Source organism: Vicugna pacos, chromosome 9 (genome assembly GCF_048564905.1).
Source record: "Vicugna pacos chromosome 9, VicPac4, whole genome shotgun sequence".
NCBI lineage: Eukaryota > Metazoa > Chordata > Mammalia > Artiodactyla > Camelidae > Vicugna > Vicugna pacos.
In genome coordinates, this window is record NC_132995.1 from 40,594,627 (window position 1) to 40,611,076 (window position 16,450).

The following is a 16,450-nucleotide window of genomic DNA, read 5'->3' on the forward strand; positions in this document are numbered from 1 at the left end:
AAAAACAATTGGGAATTTTACTGGACAGCTCTACCTATACATCTATATACATAATATTCTTACTGAATAAAAAGTATCTTTAGTACTGGGTCTAAAAATCATATTTCACATAACATTAAAAATGTTATAGGACACTCATGGGGAAGGTACAGCTAAATGGGAGAGCACATGCTTAGCATGCACAAGGTCCTGGGTTCAGTCCCCAGTATCTCCATAAAAATAAATAAATAAAAACCTAATTATTTCTCCCCCCTAAAAAAAGGCTGAGGAAGAAAGAAAGAAAGAAAGAAAGAAAGAAAGAAAGAAAGAAAGAAAGAAAGAAAGAAGGAAAGAAAGAGGAGTTTTAAAAAATAAATAAAATGTTATAGGACATTTTTATTATCTATTAATACAATAAATATAAGTTTATGAGTGTATAACTTTTAAATTACTCCCCATTTTATGTATAATATATAATAGTTTAAAAAACGTTCTGTAGTTTAACCTTTCCATATTATGTAACATAATACCTCGAGCCATAGACATAGGTGTTAAAACATTTTTTGTTTTCTTCTGAAAATCTACAGAAAATTATGATAGAGGATACTATTACCTTGGAAATTATCCTTATATTACTGTATTTGCCTTGTACATAAATAATATTCTATTCAAATCCAAACTAAAAGATGAAACCAACTCTCTCTTTTTCTTAATGTTAACACTTTAATTTTAAATGTTTGGACTCTTACTTCCCTTATTGTGTAAGAATGACAAATGGTTGTTGTTTTTTCTTTTTTTTCTTGAGCCTCCCTCTAGTGACCTGGGCAGTTTGCATGGTTTGCCTGGAAACCACAGCCCCCCAGTCTCTGCCAGAACCTCCCATGTGGCCACTGTCCTCAGACAGCTCCTGGAGCTTGTGGATAAGCACTGGAATGGCTCCGGGTCCCTACTTCTCAACAAGAAGTTTCTTGGTGAGTACATGCTCAGTTCCTGGAGAAGGGCTTGGATCTTGCTTTTGCTCTGTGTTCCAATAAAAGCCCACTCAGCCTCCTTAACTTGCAGGGGAAATTGTTCTCATGATCACTTACCAATATTTCTCAGCAACACAAGTCTGCATTTTTCTCATAATTTTCTTCCCTGTTTGTTTTTATCAGCAGTCTTCTCTCATGTACCAATTGTCTTGTTCCTCCTGTGAGTTGTTTTTTGGTAGTCTTTGAGTAATATATAGAGTGATGAGATGTCAAATAAAGCATGGTCGTGTTAATGAATACAAAAGGATTTTATGATTCTTAGGAAAGTGCCAATAGTAAATGCAACAGAAATTGGGTTTGATCATCAGAGTTCTGAGAAGCCCGTTGAAACATTATGATTTGAAAAACTCAAATAACTAAATGACCTGGACTCTTTTTAGCATTTCTTTTTTAGGAACTTGGGGGAAAACAGTTTTGCAAATATTTCCCCCATGTGTTTATTTGTTGTTTAACCAAAGAAGAATTCAAGGAGCTTGTGGTGGTGGTAACGTTTAAGTAAAAACTGGAAACTAAAGTTGTTTGGGCTTAACTTTTTTTTTTTAATTTCTAAAGGGACATGCAGGAGAAGTATTAGCCCAGTTAATTTCCTTCCCACAATGATCCTTTGCTCTTGTTTTGTAGGAAATTATCCCCAGGAGCCACTCATCAGTGATCAGAGAATAGCATAGAGTATGCATTCATGAGGGTCTGCTGTTGTTTCTCCATAGATGTGGGACATAATTTTTTATCTCCATCATGAAACACCTCTTGCAGCCATTTAATCAATTCTTGTAAAAAGGGGATATTAGATTAAACCTTTTTGTCCTACAGAGCTCGTAGTTATCAACTAGGAATTCTGTGCTTTGGCTTTTAAGATTGGCCCGTGTGCCCAACCTGAATTTTTGGCAGGTCCTGCCCGAGATCTGCTTCTGACTTTGGTAGTCCCTGCTCCTTCTCAGCAGTGGTGTCGCTCACAATCTGAAGACACATCAAAAGCCTTCCGCAGGAGGGAGATGGAACTGAAGGAGGCTGGGCAGCGGGTTCCTAATGACATGGTATGCTGCTTTCATCTTCCTTTCCTACTCTTCCTTTACTAGAAAAAGATGGGGCAGCAAGACTAGAACAGCTCTGTGCCATAAAGATCACCATCACCATGAACACCTAGATATTTATGAACCAAAATAGAGAAAATTCAGTCTGCACAAATCAGGATCACAAAATTTGCAGGGACAACTTGGAGGTTCTGCAAGGATGACTCCCTAGTCCTAGTCCTAATCCAAAAATTCTAAGGAAAGACTTGAAATGGACAAAGAAAAAAAAAAGACCCTAGAATGAAAACATTTAGGACCCTATTCTTGAAGGTTATGGTTTGATTCCAACGAGGAAAGTTAGATGTCTCTGGGATTGTCTTTCCTCCCTTCTGATGGAGCAGAGGGCCCTAAATCAGGGGCTGTTCCTAGAGCAACAGGCTACTGGCTCTGTCTGGGAGAGAAAGAACGGACTCATATTCTTAGAGTTTTTTCCCCCTTTTCTTCACATAAGAGGATTTTCAGACATCAAGTTCAGTTTCTAGAAACTTCAGATAGGGGACTCAGAATGCTGGCCACTTGTCAGAATGACCACTTGTTCTGTAAGAGTAGTGGATAACTCACAGGAAAGATTGCAGTTCTATGTGGTAAATTTGTTTGCTGCGCTTGAGCTATTTTACCAGTGCATTAAAATTCTAGAGAGAAAGTCAGAGAGATGCTGACCTCCATTTGAGGTGGGAAGCCCCATAAAAAAGACCGACAGGACCCCTAGGCAGGGCCACTACTCTCCTGACAGCACCACTTGGTTCCCTGGCCCAGCAGCTCTATCTCACTTTTTGCCTCTGAAACAGCTTACTTCTAGGAAAGTGGAACTTACCCCTAAAATTCTGTTGGTTCTCTGAGCTAACTCCTGATTGGTCCATTTGTAGTACTTCATGTGCATGGAACTCACTCCTGATTGGTTACTTCTTTCACTCCTGATTGGTCCATTTCCTTCACTCCTGATTGGTTATTTCTCTCCCTCCTGATAGGTCCATTTCTACAAAGCTTGTTGCTAATTAGTTAACTTTTGTTATACCTTATTTGCATATGATGTTGCAAAGTGTAAGCTGGCAGCCTATAAAAGCCTATGTAAACCTACAGACAGGGTCCAGAGCTTGGAGTGTTAACCCCTCTGGGCCTGCTGGCATAATAAACCTGAGTTCTCCAACTCTCCGAGTGCTGCTTGGTCTGTTGCCTGGATCTAGGTTGCTGTCACAACTGAGCTGTAACACTGAACTGTAACACACTTTTCTGCAACACATTCAGTTTATCACCAAACAGAGAAAAGATTCCTTCAGTTTTTTAAAAGCACTCTTTAGAATTTCAGATTGTTAATGTGTTTGTATTTTGCTTTGGGGGGGGGTTGCGGAATTACTTAGGTTTGTTTATTTATTTATTTAAATAGAGGTACTGGGGATTGAACCCAGGACCTCATGCATGCTAAGCACGCACTCTCCCACTGAGCTATACCCTCCCCTCTGTATTTTGTTTTCTAACCTAAAGGAAAGTTTGAAGCAAAAACTGGTCAGAGTACTGGAAGAAAACCTCATTTTGTCAGAAAAAATCCAGCAATTGGAGGAAGGTGCTACCACCTCAATAGTGAGTGGGCACAAGTCCCACACTTCTGGTAAGTTCAGGAAAGCAACATGTGGTACATTCCAAGACAACTGTTTGTTTATAGATGACCCAGTTAATAATCTTCATTATCCAGAGCTCACATGGCTTCCTAAATGGAAACAATAATTTGCCTCAGAGAGTTGTAATGCAGGTAGCTTAACTTACCAGATGCAACTCTTTTATCAGTGTAAAGCATTTACAAATGTTATTATTGTCATTATTTCGGGAAATGACACTTATTTTTTCTGATTACAGCAGAAGATGGTGTTCTTTTCAAAAAACTTGAAAAATATAAGGAAAATATAACCCCACTACCCAGCAGTAACTACCATTAGTGTTTTTGGTATATTTTCTTTCACCATACCTTTATACATATATATTTAACTCAGAATAAAAATTTATGTTTTGATTTTTTTAAAAATAATTTACATACAACAAAATATACACATTTTAAGTTTGATGACATTGACATATATATATATGCACTCATTTAATTCCATTCAATGAAAATACAGAACATTTCTGTTACTCTAGAAAGTTCCTTCAGACCCTTGTGCAGTTTCCCCTACTCTCTACCCTAGGCAATCTGATTTCTACAACCTATGTTAATAGCATAGGCATGTCCTATAACATCACACAAATATATCATATTTATCTATTTAGTCCTCTATATAGTTGTTTTTAATGTTAGCTATTAAAAATAAAGCTGACATTATAACATTGTAAATAATTCTAAGATTTCCAAACGTTCAAAAGACTTGATATAGAAGGAAAGACCCTAGAGTGAAAATGCTTCTCTAAGATTCTCTTTCTTCTCTTCTGATGGAGCTGAGCCCTAATATTTATGCTATGATAAATAGTGCAGCTGTTAACATCTATGTATATAGACCTTTGTTTACATTTTAGACCATTTTCCTAGGAGATATTCCTAGAAGTAGAATTAATAGGTTAAAAGATGTGGACATTTTTGAGGCTTTTGTTACACATTGCCAAATCATTTCCAAGAAAGGTGATTTCAGTTTACACTCACATTGACAAAAAGTATGTATTTGAATGCCTTTTCATTCCACCCTTGCCAACACTGGGTTATTTATTTAATTTTTTCTATTATAGCAAGTGAAAATATCCCATTGAAGTCTTGATTTGTACTACTGTATTATTGGTATAGTTTAGGTAGATAAAGTCTATCCTTAACATTAATAAACTATCTCAGCACTGCTAAACAAACATTATGGGTATTTGGATTTATATAAGAAATTTGACTTGGAAGTCAACATTGAATTTCCAGAGTTGAATCGCATCACTATCTGATATTTATAAGTCTGAATAATCAAGAATCAGTCTCCACTTACCTATGCTGAAAATAAACAGGTGTTTGTTCACAAGATACCTCCTTTCAGTCAGCTATGAGGCCCAGTACTCTACTGTGGATTACTGGTGATAAATACAACTGTTGTAGCCGATTTCCACCTTCCAGAAACTTGCTACTCAAAATGTGAGCCACAGAACATTAGCATCACCTGGGAGCTTGTTAGACCTATAGAATATTTGCCCTCACCCCAGACATACCGAATCAGAATCTTCTTTTTTTAACAAGACCTTCAGGTGATTTGTAAATGTATTAAAGTTTAAGAAGCACTGTTCTAGAAGATTAACTTGCTTAGGACCAGAGTTCCTGTACTTGTGCCTATCTTGTTGCAGGCAGTGGTATCATATTTGGAAAACTAAGTATGAATGCCTTGGCCACAAATCCAGTTTCTGCAAGCACTCATTGAGTTACTACTATGTGCCTGACACAGTTCTAGATGTTTTCACATAGTCCATATGGAGTGAAGGACATACATTCAGGAACTAAAATGGAGAATACAGAGAGACCTAATATTTGGGTTTTTTTTTCGCTTTTATTTTTTTAACATTTTTTATTGATTTATAATCATTTTACAATGTTGTGTCAAATTCCAGTGTTCAGCACAATTTTTCAGTCATTCATGGACATATACACACTCATTGTCACATTTTTTTCTCTGTGATTTATCATAACATTTTGTGTATATTTCCCCAGAGAGACCTAATATTTGTTGATTGCACAGGTGTCTCACTGATTCCTTACAACAGTGCTGTGGGGCAGGGTTACTACCTCTAGTGAAACTCAGAAAAGTGGACTAACATGCAGTATTAAGTGGTTGAATTTTAATTCAGATATGTCTGTTGCTAAATCCCGTATGCTTGCCACCATATCTGCTGTCTCCAAGGGAAGGAATGGTGAATGGAATGTGGAGGTGGGTGTAGTGGAGCCCCCAGTTCTTCAAGATGTCCACCTTACCACCCAAGCTCTGTTCAAAAACTAGCTGCTTGGAATCCTGCTCACCCCCTGGCTACTGTAACCTTTGTAGATGATCTCCTGTGCAAAAACCAACAGCTGAACATGCAAGTGGCTTACCTGAACCAGGAGCTTGCCCAGCTGAGAAAGCTGGAGGAGACAGTGGCCCTTCTCCACGAAAGTCAGAGGTAGGATTGGGTCTATCTAGCTAGCTTCTGGAAGCAGATGTTTACTTTCCTTTATCTCTTTGTTTTACTTGGCAAATTAATATCTATATACTTTTCAAATTAACTCTGTCCTGTGTGTAAACCACCTATATCCAGACCAGTTAGCTCAGGGATAAAAATACTATTTTCCAGAACACACTAGGAACTACTAAATATCTTTGCTGGCACTGTTGGGTTACAATACCTCAATAATAAGTAGTTTCTCACAGGATCCAACAGGACCCTTGTTTGGGTCAGCTAGCTTTCCTTGTTTATAATGTACTCCTAAAATCAGCCATCTTGCTCTTCTGGAAAATGCCTACCTGCTATTGGTCACAGAAGAGACATCAAGAACACTCAGAGAAAGTAATAGGGAAAGAATTTAGTCTATTTGTGCTCTTCAGAGGAGCTTAATAACATCAACCTCTTCAAAGACCAGTACCCTCAGGAGGCAGGCTAGACAAATCAGAAGAGGCCTCAAGACTATTGGCACATTTACAGAAGCTCTTGAAATTCTGATTTGCCAAACACCTTTACTAGGACTTTCAATGAAACTTAAATATAAGAACTCTGTTCCCAAACCTTCAACCCCAAACTTCACTTCCTGATTTTCCCTGGACTAGCCTCATATTCAGACGACTTGGCCTAGGCTCATTCTGGCTGGCTTAAAAAAAAAAAAACTTTTTATTATAATTATTTCAAACATATACTAAAGTAGAGTGACTAGCATAAATTCATGGTTCTCAAACTTGGATGTGTATCAGAATCGCCTGAAAAACTTGTTGAAGAGTAGATTGCTGGTTCCACCCCAGAGTTGATTCAGCAGATCTGGCCTGGGAACTGAGAATTTGCATTATAATAAGTTTCCAGGTGATGCTGTTGCTTCTGGCCTGGGGTCCATACTTTGAGAACATTAGGGTATATCTCTTTAGTGATGTACAAATTACTATATTTTAGAGTAACTTGAAATAATTCTTCTGTGTGTTATTAAACCATCAATTCAATATATGGGTTCAATTTGTTTTTGACTCATAGGGAATATTTTTATTATTTTGATTTAATCTTGTTTTACAATTATGTAAAACATATGTATTTATATGGTCCCAAAATCAGATCTATAAAATAAGATAAATTCAGACAAATCTATCTTCCTTACCTGTCTCCCCTATCCTTTCCTTCCCTCCCACTAGCCTTCCATTGCAGATTTGGGTGTGTATTTGTATTCCCCCTCTATTACATAAAAAGAGGCATAATGTTGTTTTAACATTTTACCTTAGAAATCATTTCACAGTGGTGTATAGAGTTAGTTCCCACTCTCATCTTTTTGTAGATGCATAGGACTCCATTGTGTACTTATTTAATTAGATGAACATTTAGGTTAACACTATTTTGCCATTACAAATAGTACTGCAATGTATTGTATATGCATCTTTTTGCGGGGAGGGGAGCAGTCTCTGATACCTTCTAACTACGTGGTAATACAGAGTCCAAGAATACAGTCATCACTAGCACCATTAGTTTAATTGGAGAGACAGATAGATTAGAAGTAGAAATTAATATTTGGGGATAGAAATTGGAGGTCAGGCGCCAGTCTCCCAGTGCCTCTACTTACCTCATCATGAAAGTGCTTTGGAAAGAATAGAACAATCACTATATAAAATGTGAACTATGTTATTGCTGCAGTCAGTCTGGAACATAATCAAACAGAACTGTAATGAATAAACTGTAGGCCTCCTTTTAAAATAACCCACTCATAAATCGGAGAAGTCTTTCTATTTAAAGATGTTACTTCATTTTACATTTATCTTTAGCAAATGTTTCAGGTCTGAATGGCATCTACTTTGCTTTTATGACTTTGTGATCGTCTTTTCCCCCCATGCCTCAGATCCCTGGTGGTAACTAATGAGTATCTGCTGCAGCAGCTGAATAAAGAGCAAAAAGGTCATTCTGGGAAAGCACTTCTGCCTCCTGCGAAGAGTCATCATTTGGGGAGATCATCGCCCTTTGGGAAAAGCACGCTGTCTTCCTCCTCACCAGTGGCACATGATACGGGTCAGTATCTAATACAGAATGTTTCAGGCTCCGTCCCAGAGCCTAGTCTATGGAGCTAGCACTGAATACCTTCTTTGCAGCTTTCCTCTCAGCTCTGGGGGGTGCTCAGGGTCATTGCCATTTGTATGGTGGTATTTTCTCACAAGATTAAGGAAAAAAATATTTTGATTACATTATCTTGGTCCCTTTTTCTCTTTTTAATCTCCTCCCATCAGGTCATTCTTTCCTCTGCACACATAAATAGTTGGCACTTAGTCCTAGGCATTATATCACAGAGAAATATTTGGCTGAAAATGTCAAAAAGGAAAAAACACTAGATATTTTTCCCAAGTGTCATTTGAAGCTGTGTAGTAGGAAAATTTAAAAAAGATCATGCATGGCCAGGTATGTTTTTTGTTAGAAGAAATTTCAGAGAATCTCTATTGATTGGTTCATCAAACATGTTTTGAGTTTCCTCCCACCACAGAGAAAAATTGACAAGGTCTAGTGTCTGTCCTGGAGCAGCCAGCAGTTTAGTTGCGGAGAAAAGCAAAAACTAATGTGATGGAGCTCAAAGCTTAGCACTGGTACCAAACAGGACTAAATAAAAGCCTAGCAGTGCCCTGGAAAGAGAGAGAGAGTGGATAATTCCTAATCTGGGGAATGGAGAAGGTGTCAGTGAGGGCTTGTTTGAGTGGAAGTTTGCAGAATGAGTACAATGGTAGCAGGTAGACGGGGTGCAGAGCCTCTCAGGCCAAGAGTGCAGAGTAGACGTCTGGGGCCCCCAGAGGGCTCACAGGGCAGGGAAGATGTATGGCATGGTACCATGAGAGTATGTAACTGGGGGACCTGTCCTAGCTTGGGAGGAAGGTGTGATATCAGGAAAATGCCCCCTAAAGAAATGATCTTTTCAACTGAGACCTGAAGAATTGAATAGGTCACCAGGCAAAGCACAGGACCCAGGGCAGAGGTAATGGCGAGAGCTGCAGAGAGAAATGACATAAGCAAAGGCCATGAAATGGGAAGGAGCACAGTCCATTCAAGGAACAGAAGGCCTGAGAGGAGATACGCAGGAGCCAGGTTGCATAGCTCATTAAAGATTTTAGATTGGGAAGGCAAAGGGTAGCAGATTTGTGTTTGAGAGGCTTTCTCTGTAAGAATAATGGATTGACTGCCACGTGGAGTAGGGGAGGACCAGAGAGGAGCTAGAGAGATGAGAGAGAAGGCTGGCGCAGTCCAGACCAGAGGTGCAGCTTCTGAATGTCAGCTTTGGGCTCAGCATCCATTTCACACGAGTACCTTGTATTTCAGACTGAGGCACAATCTTTCCTTTAATCCTGATTGATTAGGCATTTAAAAATCAATGGGAAAAGATAATGAAAGTGGCTCTAGGTATGTTTCTGCTTCAAGGTCGCCCAGATTAGCTCAGTGTTTCTGGAAAGCTATAGAGGGTGAAGGACTGTTGACCTAATGCCATGTTATACTTCTCTTCATCTTCAGGTTCATGTCAGAGTGAGAGGCAGGTGGAAAGATTAGACATTTATTTGCTCCCCTGACCCAAGTGCTGTGCAGGATAGGAGAGCTATTGCCATAATAATGAGACATGAAGATCACAATATCACACATCTCTAAGTTATAAATAAAATCTGCAGATCTCTCGATTTTATGTGGGTTCCCAAAAGGAGCATGTAACAGAGGAACCATGTTTCTTTGAGGTGTATGGCTCTGAGGGAGCTAGACTGAGCTCGTGTTCTGTGGAAGTGTCAGTAAGTAAGTGTAGTAAGCCCCTCCTTCCCACTCTCCTGGGCCTGTCTTGGCCCCATTGAGAGGCCTCCACAGAGCCTAAGCCTTGCCTAGTTAGGATAGCCTCGGCCAGTAGCATTGCAGCCCTGCATTGTCATATTTCATGGTCCCAGCCCAGTGCACAGGCCAACTTTCTGGACAGACAACAGCAGGGTAGGGGAGGTGGGGGCAGGGGTAACGCACTTCTTTCTACAACCCAGCCCTCCTTTCCTTCCCCTATGTATATGTGCTGCCACAGTGAGCACCCTTCCTTCACCTATGAACATCTGATAATGCTAGCCCAGAACCTATTCAGGGTACTTCTAAGGAAGACCAAAGAGTCTGACCCAGATCAAGTCACTTTCTACCCTGTTTTCTATTGTCACTAAAGGAGCTGGTCCTGCCCCAGGCTAGGCACCTCTCTAGGGTTGCTGGCCACTCCTGCGGAAAGCAACTGTGCTTCTGATTTTCCCTATGTGGCTCTTGGTCCAGAGGGGTAGGGATTGGTGGCATCAAGGGAAGGACCAAAGAATTGTTGCCCTGTGGGCCAAGCAGGCTCAACATGAAGGCAGGAGAAGGCCCCCAAAGCAAGTAGAAGATAAGTGAGAGGAATTCCTCACCCTAGGCCTGGCACTATTGGGAGAAAGAAGGAAACAAGGCTGGGATGGAGACTCGGGGAAGTTCTGTGCCCAAAGGAGAGGCGGGGCCACTCTAACAGTTTGGCCTTTCAAAACATACATACATACATACATAAAGGGCTTTAATGGCTCTATCTCACAGATCCTAACCTTTCTTCCTTGCCCTCCTGGCTTCACTAGCAAGGATACCCAAAGCTTTCCACCATGAAGAGGGTGGAGCAGAGATAACTCAAGGGCTGAAGTGGCATTGTTTGGTCAGTCGCTGCCATGTACCAGATTCTGCTGGACTAAGGGTCTTCCTGAACCTGGGGCGGCAGGGGGCGGGGGGGGGGTGATTTCCCTTAGGCTCCATAACCACTTTTCAAGAAGTGGGAGCTTTACTCCTGCAAGGTGGACTTTCAGGACTGAGCCCGTTCTCTCTATGGGCTCCTTTAAGCCACATTGCCAGTCATAGGAGGGGCCAAGCTGCTGCTCCCTTACACATTGGATGGTAATCTCACCTGCAGCTTAATAGCCTGGAGCAGACCAATTTGCAATATAGTTAAATTATTTTCACTATGAGGATATTTTAGTATTGCAAGCCAGAAGGATTTAGGTTTTACTCTTATTATGCTCATTTAAATAAACTTGCAATTCAAACAAATCCCCCAAGGCTGGAGGAGATATTCCTCTTAACTATTTGCTGGTGGGAGAGGTACAGCTCTCTGAAACCCTTCCTAAGCAATGCAAGGTCAGCAGAGTCAGAAGGAGCCCACAGATGTCAGCCATTAGGCAAGATTCTGCTGTGGCCAGGTGCTGATCTCCACCCTCTAATTCCCACTTTACGTCCCCAGAGTCTTAATCCCAAGCCACACTTACCCCTCTATACCCCCACTCCAAGTGACATTGGGCTCAAGGGACTCCGGGGCAAGAACATCTTAGAACAACTCATGGGATGAGGGAATAAACAATTGTATTGCTTTGCTTTGTTATCTTGGTCTGGAAAAATATATATTTGTGAGTATGTGCCCTTTAAGCCTTTCCTAACACTCTTGAGAGCTGTTCTCTCCTGGGCAGTCCCTAAATCCCATCCAGCCCACTTGTCAGCAGGAAGGAAGGAGAGTTGGCCCCAAAGCCTTAGGCTTGGCAATAGCCCTGGCCTAATATCAGGAGCCTCAGGGGGAGAAAATGTTGATCTGGAGACTCCCAGGAGTCCTCAGGACGGTAGAGAGAGGCCCCCATCCTCCTCCCAACCTAGGATGATGAACAGACGGGAGGGAATCGGCAAGAACAGGGAGGGCCTGTCACTGTTGGACACCCTGCTCACCTGTCAAAGGCTGGTGTTGGGTGCCAGGCTACCCAGCCTCATTTTTGGAAGTCACTATTGGGTCTTGCTGTGTTAGAAAGAGCCTGGCCAGGGAGGCAAGAGGCATGGTTCTATTCTGGTTTCTATTCTGCAGAAGCCCCTTCACTCTTTGGGCCTGAGTTTCCTTGGCTATAAAATTGGGAATTGGACTATCTACTGTCTAAGGTTCCTTCCTGTTTCTGCATTTTCTGATATTCTGAGATGCAGCCCAAAATGATGCGCCTTGTTAGCCCTCTGGAGTGGGGACCTGTCAGCAAGCTTAGAGTTGAGGCCTGGCACTCGGCTCCATCAATGCTTAGCCCAGGCCAAGTTTGCTGTCTCATCCATCCCCTTGCTGTGAAAGCAGAGAGGCTGAGGCCCTAATTGCGGAAAAGCAAGCTATAACGTTGGGACTGTGGGTCAGGGCTGAAGTAAAAGGTTTTTGATTTCCCTGTGGAGCACCCTCAGGCAGTCTGGCTCTGTGTTAATGGAAGGGGCCTGGTGTGTGTTTCTTTTTCTGGGCAGGGTTGAAGAATCAGCAGGATGTGAATGTCATTAGCCCTGTTGTCATATACCTGACCAGGCCATATTGGTACAAAAGGTGTCTTTATTGAGGTCTGGGTAAGAATTAGGCACTTGGCCAGAGCAGCAGCTTAAATATGAGGCAAGCAGGCAGCGGTTAGCCATGCCCAGGGCTAGGTTATTGTGGTGAGGCTATAGGCACAGACTCTCCCCTAGATGGACAGAACTCAGGGAGGAAAGAGAAAGGGGAAGGGGACACAGAGCAGTCTGAGTCAGAGGTCTGGTGGGCTGGCCCCATGGGGCTGGGCAGGAAGCGCTGGGTGGCAGGTCCAGCAAGGAGAAGACTGGGCTCTCTTGCTCCATGTGCCCCTTAGGCCCATGCCTGAGCCTCTGGCAGGGGCATCCACGCTGGAGGGCCTTCCCAGGCCTCACTTCTTCACCTTGGCATCATAGGTGCCTGCATTCTTATAGGCACTCACATAGCCACTGTCATCCAGGATGTCCTGCCGCCCAGCAATGCCCTTTCCTTTGCCGCTCTCATCGAAGCGTTCCTTGTGGGAGCCCGTGTACTTGCTGGTGTCGGTCAGCCGTTCCACAGCACCCCCCGTTTTTGCTTTCTGTTTGGACAGAGTTCCCCCAGGGGTACTAGATTAGGGAGCCCAGCCCTTCCAACCCCAGCCAAGATTCCCCCATCCCCTTCAGTGTCCACCCAAGAATAGCAGGGCACTTACAGTGACGCCCACATTGGCTGGTTCCTTGCCTGCCACCAGCTGGCAGATGGCTTCGAAGGCCTCCTCCTTGCTCTTCCCCTTGAATCGCTTGGTTGCCAGCTCTTCTAGGGCCTTCTTGAACTCCTCGTAATTGATGACCCGGGCAGACTTCCCCCTGCCAGGTATGTGGGCACCATGAGTTTTCCCCCTTTTCCTCATCCTCCCTGGTTCCATTCCCCCCACCCAATTCCCTTTCTGGGAACATCAAAAACAGGGACTGCCTGGGGCTTACTTGACTTTGGAGAAGACGATGTCCACATCAGTCCCTGTCACGACCTTTCCATCAGCCACCTTGCAGTCCTTGCACAGCTTGGCCCAGTTCTTGCCATTCATCTCTTGCCCACTGGCCTTGGGGTCACCATGGATGGCAAACTTGCGGAAGCTTTCCTCCAGCCCAGCCACATCTGTGCTTGCTGCCATGCCACCCTGTAGGTACCCATCTTGGTCACCTTCCAGCCAGGCTCCACTCCCCTCTCCCCAAGGCACTGAACATCAATGCCTCTACCTCAAAACCTACAAGATCAAAGTTGTGGGCACTTGTGCCACATACCCTCAGAGCTGGAGATGGAGCTGCCTAGGCAGAGGGGCCAGAACCCAGTGTCTGACGGGGTCCCAGAGCTGTGAGGAAGAGCCCCAAGAAGAAAGGTCCTGTCACTTAATGCCGGCGTGGCTCAGAGTAGAGTTCAGAGATGAAATCATGATGCTCACACCAGGCTGGGAACAGAGTGGCACTGTCCTGAAAGACTATAAGGGCAGCAGCTGGGGCCATGGCTTTGTCTGGCCCTGGCACAAGGCCTGCTTGGGTGGAAGTGAGGGTGTCAGAGCAGGCCCCTCCCTGGGAATTCCATGCCAAGCTGGGTCAGGACCAGGCCAGGCTTATGGTTGGGCAGGTATTTAATGAGGACAGTGTGTCTGTCAGGGTCATGAGGACCCAGCAAGACCTAGTCCAGGCTGAGAAGGGAGCCAGAGCATGGGCAGGGGTGCATGCCCTAGGCAGCGGTGCAGCTGGCCTAGCCAGGACCTTGTTACTATTTGCTGTTAAACAAAAACATGAGGGGAGGGGGAACTTGGGGCTGGCCTGGCCACAGTTTGTGAAGCCTGGAGACAGTTGCTAAGGGAGGGTGGTGCTGCTTGGAGAATGTTGTTAAGGGCTGGATGGTGTCAGGGCGGTTCAGGGAGAAGCTCCCAGTGCTGCTGGGCTGGGCTGGGCTGGAGAACAGGGGCTCACGGGTGGGGCGCCAGCACTCCCAGTGCCTGGGGCACAACCGTGGCTTCCTGGCCCCTTGCCACCCATTGGGGCTATAACCTCCCAGTTTGTGGAGTTTAGGAAGATTAGGAGATTGGGGGACTAGCCTGGGTCAGGGTTGTAGAGTTATGAGCCCCCAGAGGCATGTTGTTAGTAAATGGCCTTGGCCCTGTAATCCTCACACCTTCTCTCTGCACTGAAGCACACTTTCCGTGTCTGCACCTTTAGCCCTCCATGCAAGCCTCCTGGCCACACCCTGAGCACCACCACACTAGTCCACACTCCTACAGCTGTATACACTCAGCACTGGCCCTCCATACCCTCAGCCTTATTCTCTCTGACCACAACCTTAACCCAGTCCTCAGATCACCCTGACCACACCAGCCCTGCACTGAAGTGCCCCCCTCTCCCACAGCCCCTACTACAGTCCCCTGACCACACCCACAGCCCTGGGACTGAGGGCCTGGACCATTCCCTCAGCATCTACCTCAGACACAATATAGTAATAGCCCTGTGCCAAGCACCCCCCCCATAATACCCTCAGCCCTGCACTAAATGGTCTTCCCCACATTTTCCCACAGCCCCCATTGCAGTCTCCTGACCACACCCTCAGCTCTGCATTGAAACTCCCTCCATGTAACACAGCCTGGTACTGAGGCCTCCCTGACCACACCCTCAGCCCTGCACCTCAGCCACCTCCATCTTTACACCAGAAGCCCTGGGACTGGGTTGCTCTGTCCACACACCCACATCCTTACTGAGACCCTTAACCAGAGCCTCACAACTCACCCTCTCTCCACACCCCTGTAGCCCCTGACCATATCCTCACAACCCACTTTGTCCTCATACCCATAGGCTTGCATTTCCAAATTCCTACATACTATATTGACACACCCCTGTGTTGAGACCCCCTTAGCGTGTCACCCACCTCCTCTACTGCAGCCTCCTGACCACACCCTGAATTGTGTCCTCAGCAACTATCTTCCACCTCTGCCTATTATACTAGGGCCTCCAGTGACCACGCCTGGGTGCCTGCCTGCATTCCCCTTTTCCACTACTACTGGGCTTAACACTGAAAACCTTCCAGTGGTGACCACGGTCACCTATCCCTAAGTTGCAGTTTCTGGGACTGGGGACACCCACAGCTCCTACATTGCAGCAACTCTGTGGGCCAACAATCCCTTCCAAATGGCACTCCCCTTTCCCTACACTGCAGTCTCCCACCAGGAACCCAGAGGAGACCAGCACTTGGCTCATCAAGGGTAAAGTTGAGGGAAGCTTGAGTGCCACAGGATGCTTGTCCCAGGGGCCTAGCAGGACCCTGCACCAGTGCTCACTCCTGACCGTGGAAAGACGAATTCTTGGTAATTTAGGGCTGATCATGTGGCACCAAGTTGCAGGCCCTAGTCCCAGGGGTCTGCAGGCTAAGCTCGCTCCCACAGGGACAGCTGGAGTCGTCAATCAGCGTGGGGGTGGGGGTGGAACACTTGGGCCCAGGGCAGGGCCGCTCAGCTGGTGTCCTTAGCTCGGTACCCTCCGGGGTTAAGACCCCTTCCAGGCCGCTCCCACCCCTCCCCACCCCATCCTTCCCCACCCAACCCCTTCCCCTTCCCCTTCTTTTCGTATAGAAAACTGATTAGGGTGGTCGGTGCCGGGGTCTCCTACCGGCTTGTACCTCGTGGCTGCTCCTGCAGTGCGCGTTCGGTGAACAGAAGGACGCAAGAATGGACCGATGGACGCGGGAGACTGGGCGGCTCCGCAGCTCTGCTCCCTGCCGGTTCTGGGGCGGGACTGCAGCCCGGGCGGATCCGCCGTATTATCCCTTGTTTCTCAGTCTCCATGGAGACGGCGAGTCCCACCCCCGTGGCTGTCTCAGCGGGAGAGTGACCAAGGTCACGCTGGCTCCACCCACCCGACACCGCCCTCTCGGCGCTT

General features: G+C 45.0%; 2 protein-coding genes across 12 annotated transcripts in view; one reads left to right on the forward strand and one right to left on the reverse strand.

Moving 5' to 3' along the window:
* The window catches only part of LRRC36 (leucine rich repeat containing 36), a 74,590-nt gene that overhangs the window by 38,674 nt on the left and 19,466 nt on the right, over window positions 1-16,450 (forward strand). For 6 of the 9 annotated variants that reach the window (XR_012075717.1, XR_012075716.1, XM_072967542.1 and 3 more), the window contains 5 exons: window positions 785-950; window positions 1,899-2,044; window positions 3,563-3,686; window positions 6,070-6,184; window positions 8,088-8,254. Coding sequence is in view for 7 of the 9 variants with exons in the window: in XM_072967542.1 (XP_072823643.1) it covers window positions 785-950; window positions 1,899-2,044; window positions 3,563-3,686; window positions 6,070-6,184; window positions 8,088-8,254 (718 nt within the window). In the remaining 2 variants the exon portion in view is untranslated. Of the gene's footprint in view, window positions 1-784; window positions 951-1,898; window positions 2,045-3,562; window positions 3,687-6,069; window positions 6,185-8,087; window positions 8,431-9,733; window positions 11,657-16,450 lie in introns of those variants that run through there. The other 3 variants (XM_072967544.1, XM_006203689.3, XM_072967547.1) reach the window with 3 other exon arrangements.
* On the reverse strand, window positions 12,567-16,347 carry TPPP3 (tubulin polymerization promoting protein family member 3). 3 transcript variants are annotated; one of them, XM_006203691.4, is made up of 4 exons: window positions 16,191-16,347; window positions 13,502-13,695; window positions 13,231-13,384; window positions 12,567-13,116 (listed from the first exon to the last, which is right to left on the reverse strand). In XM_006203691.4, exons 2-4 carry the CDS (start codon window positions 13,687-13,689, stop codon window positions 12,928-12,930), a joined length of 531 nt encoding a protein of 176 aa, XP_006203753.1. In that variant the 5' UTR covers window positions 13,690-13,695; window positions 16,191-16,347; the 3' UTR covers window positions 12,567-12,927. The 3 variants fall into 3 exon arrangements, with proteins under 3 accessions (XP_006203753.1, XP_006203752.1, XP_072823660.1); XM_006203690.4 differs by having other exon boundaries at window positions 16,181-16,330; XM_072967559.1 differs by lacking the exon at window positions 16,191-16,347 and adding an exon at window positions 13,820-13,991.